The following is a 3706-nucleotide window of genomic DNA, read 5'->3' on the forward strand; positions in this document are numbered from 1 at the left end:
AAAAATATGCAATACAGTTGCCATTTATTATATGAAAGTACAAAATATACAAACAGAAAAAGCCACAAGAATCAAATAAAAAAATTTAAAAAGTCATCTTCTAATCTGCCTGGTCTTCTGCATTCGGCCACATGTTCTCATCCACATCACACCTGATATCTTCTTCTCTGGCAAGGTATCTTTTGGTATTGCCTTATCCTTCCTGGTATTGTTCAGCTGTGATGTCTTGGCATTCAGCATCCATTGCATCCTGGAGGGACATTTGGCCCTGTGGACGATGGTCAAAAACCTTGCATCTCCACGCTCAGAAAAACTCCTCAATGGGGTTGAGGAAAGGGGAGTAAGGGCCAAGGAAAAGAGACATCATTGACTGACTGCACTGGGAATGGTGGAATGCCACATTGTTCCATGTGATCACATATATTGGCAAGTGGTCTCCCACCTGTCCCCTTTCTCTGGCACCAGTCTTTGGTACAGATCTTCTAAAATCTCACATTTATGCAGGAGTGCACTTTTCCACACAAGATCAGCCCAAAGAGGTCCTCTTTTACCGTATACTGTATGGTCATGTGATTGAAAGAACTTCAACACCTGAGTGTGTTTTCTAGATGGGAATAAGCTGTAATTTATATATTTGCATAATTTCAATCAGCTCTTGTTCATTAGCAATGGAATAAAATACAGGACAGATATTTGTGTTTCAATTCACAATATGAACAGCTGTTCACTTTGACTTTAGCCTATAAGTTAGTTTTAGAAAATTATGTTATCTGATCTGACATACAGTGTGAAAGCATTTGAAAATTTGCCAGTAAAATTACATTGTTTTGGTCTTGGTTGAGCTTGTGTGTAAAAGAAGTTCAAGCATTTTAAATTTGTGTTAACTGTATGCATTTTGTGTCAAAGCAACAAGAAATGTGTTAATTGTATAGTCTACACAGACGGATGTTGTGCTAACTGTGTTAAGAGTTTAGGAAAATTGTTAAAAGTACTGAAAAAATTGTCATACCGATCGAAAAAACTGTAATAAAAATGTTTCTTGAGCAGCAAATCAGCATATTAGACTGATTTCTGAAGGATCATGTGACACTGAAGACTGGAGTAATGATGCTGAAAATACAGCTTTGCTATCACAGAAATAAATTATATTTTAGAATATTGTAAATTCAAATAGAAAGCTGTTTTTATTTTAAATAGTAATTTAATAATAATTTTAAATAGTAAAATATTCCACAATATTACTGCTTTTGCTGTATTTGGGTCAAATAAACGCACAAGCCACACACACACACACACACACTGTTTTAGTATTCTTACTTTTATAATATATATTTTAACAGAGTTAGATCTGAACTTGACACCATGTGACTGCCTGTGCATTTGTGTGTGTGTGTGTGTGTGTGGGAAAAAAGCAGCTTTGACATTTTGACAATATATTCTTTGATAATATATTCTTTTGTTCCACTGGAAAAAGTTTCTGGAAAACGGTTTTGAGTTTCACTTGAGGGTGGTAAATGATGACTGAATCTTTAGTTTAAAGGCAGAGTAAGTGATTTTTCAAAAACACTTTAGAAAACTGATTCGGGCCGAATCGCAAAACAAACTTGTAGCCAATCAGCAATAAGGGGCGTGTCTACTCGTGATGTGGAGGAGAGAGCTTTCAGTGCATGGGACGGACATTAGCCGAGCCGAGCGACAGAAAGATAGAGATGGCGGATAAAAAACAAAAGAGGAAAACGTCTGCGGAACAATAAGGCAAGAAGTAGGACCCGTGTAAATATCGGATCAGCTTTCCAGCGCTGGAGAGAACTCAAGGAGCGGAGGCCTGCGATCGGACGCCGAGGTTGCTTTGTTTCTTCTCAATAGGTGAGTAACACCGTGTCTACACTTTTAGACAAAAACTTTTCAAACAAATGATTAAAATTATCATTATCAATTATTTTATTTATTTATTTATTTTTTGGCAAAATGCACTTTGTTCAATGGGCATGTGAAATATTGTAACATTAATCAGATTATATATCATGCATTTAAACACCAAAATGTTAGTCAAAACTAATGTTTTTCTTAATAATTTATTTAGTAATAAACTGATAAAACATATTTATGTACAATTTGACATGTATACAACTTTATCAATTACTAGGATTTTAGCCACTGTTTCTTTTTCTGTCAGTTTTACAAATCATTATTCAAATACATATTTTCAATGTAATATAAATTATCATACAAACTGCATACCTAATAATAATTCTAAAAATAAAATAGAAAAAATATTTTTATTCTTATTTTATTTTCTGCACTATTGCTCTTTACTTGGAAATTTGATATTCTAGTACTGCTAATATTGTTGTATTCATTATGATAAATTGCCCGTTTTTCCTTATTTGTAAGCTTTGAACAAGTGTCTGGCAAAATGATTGTTCATTAATGCTCATTACTGTTTAAAAGAGTCACTCTGCTTTTTCATAGGATGTGTTTACTGTAGAACGCATGCATTAACTTGACTTTTAAAAAAGGCTGCATTAAGAGCATTAAGTACAGAGGCCAGTCAAGATTTTTAAGGATGTTCCTTTGCTCTGTTGCTAAAACTTTTGTTCGATGGTCCTTACAGATAGACTTGGAGCCAGAGGGAAAGGTTTATGTCATTATCGTCTTGTCTGGATCATCCAGTGAAGGTAAGACAGTCTTGTAAACTTTCTGTGATCGCATTACATGTCATTTAAAGACTGCATGAATCATGTCCCTGTGTAACCATTATACTCAATATAAGATTTCTCAGAAATACAGACGTCTTGTGCTGCCTGATACAGTAAATACTCAGTTAAAAAAAGTTTTCATTGGTGACAGACACAATGAACACTCAAAGCTAAAATTGTTGTAGTTTTGCTACCATTATGGCATTGCTTGAAATGCAGACAGAATTTGCAAGTCTGTGCAGCTGCTCTTTCTGGAAGTCATATGAAGAGCAGCAACTTTCTGATCTTGATGTTGCCTCCAGTGTAGCTGTATATATTGAAAAAAGCCACTGTGGTGCATGATCATTGGACCCAGATCCTGCGTGGCCTAATTCCACCCAGATGTGCCTCTCTCATTGACACTCCCTACGGCCCAACTCCCATCAGACCCCTGTCTTTCCTGGATACACATCAGAGATGGCCCAGTTCAAGAGCTCCTTCATCCTCTCGGCTCCATTCCTGCTCCTGGAGGCAGAACATGTGACCACTTGTCTCTCACGCTGATCTAGATGCTGCATATCAAACATCTCCTTGTTTCTACACAGACGTTATGTCTACACCATCAGTGGTGGAATGGCGCAGTTTGCAAAACGATTAGCCAGGAATTTCTCAAGGAGTAGACTATACCTCCGAAAAGTGACAAGAAATGGTAATATATTGGGATGGCATATGTTGCGTTTTGGATAGTGATCCAACAAAATGAGAAGCCACCATGCATCTTAGCTAGCTTAGGCCCCGTCCACACGGAGACACGTTTAGCTGTATACGCATACATTTTGTATCGTATAGGTGTTTCGTCCAGACGGATCCGGCGTTTTGGGAGAGTGAAACCGACATTTTTTTAAACCGGGTCCCAGAGTGGATATATCTGAAAACGCCGCCCTTGCGTTTTTGTATGGACGGCGAATCCGTATATTTTCTGAAACGATGACATCATCAGCCCACGTCTCGCCCCTAGTCAGACACCG

General features: G+C 37.2%; 1 protein-coding gene across 1 annotated transcript in view; it reads left to right on the plus strand.

Annotated features, from left to right (window-relative positions):
• LOC107727364 (protein kinase C epsilon type-like) overlaps window positions 1-3706 on the plus strand; it is a 108423-nt gene that overhangs the window by 27636 nt on the left and 77081 nt on the right. Inside the window, exon 2 of the mRNA XM_016537208.1 lies at window positions 2615-2678. Coding sequence (XP_016392694.1) covers window positions 2615-2678 — 64 coding nt within the window. The remainder of the gene's footprint in view (window positions 1-2614; window positions 2679-3706) is intronic.

This window comes from Sinocyclocheilus rhinocerous, unplaced genomic scaffold (assembly GCF_001515625.1).
Source record: "Sinocyclocheilus rhinocerous isolate Xijiao unplaced genomic scaffold, SAMN03320098_v1.1 scaffold756, whole genome shotgun sequence".
NCBI lineage: Eukaryota > Metazoa > Chordata > Actinopteri > Cypriniformes > Cyprinidae > Sinocyclocheilus > Sinocyclocheilus rhinocerous.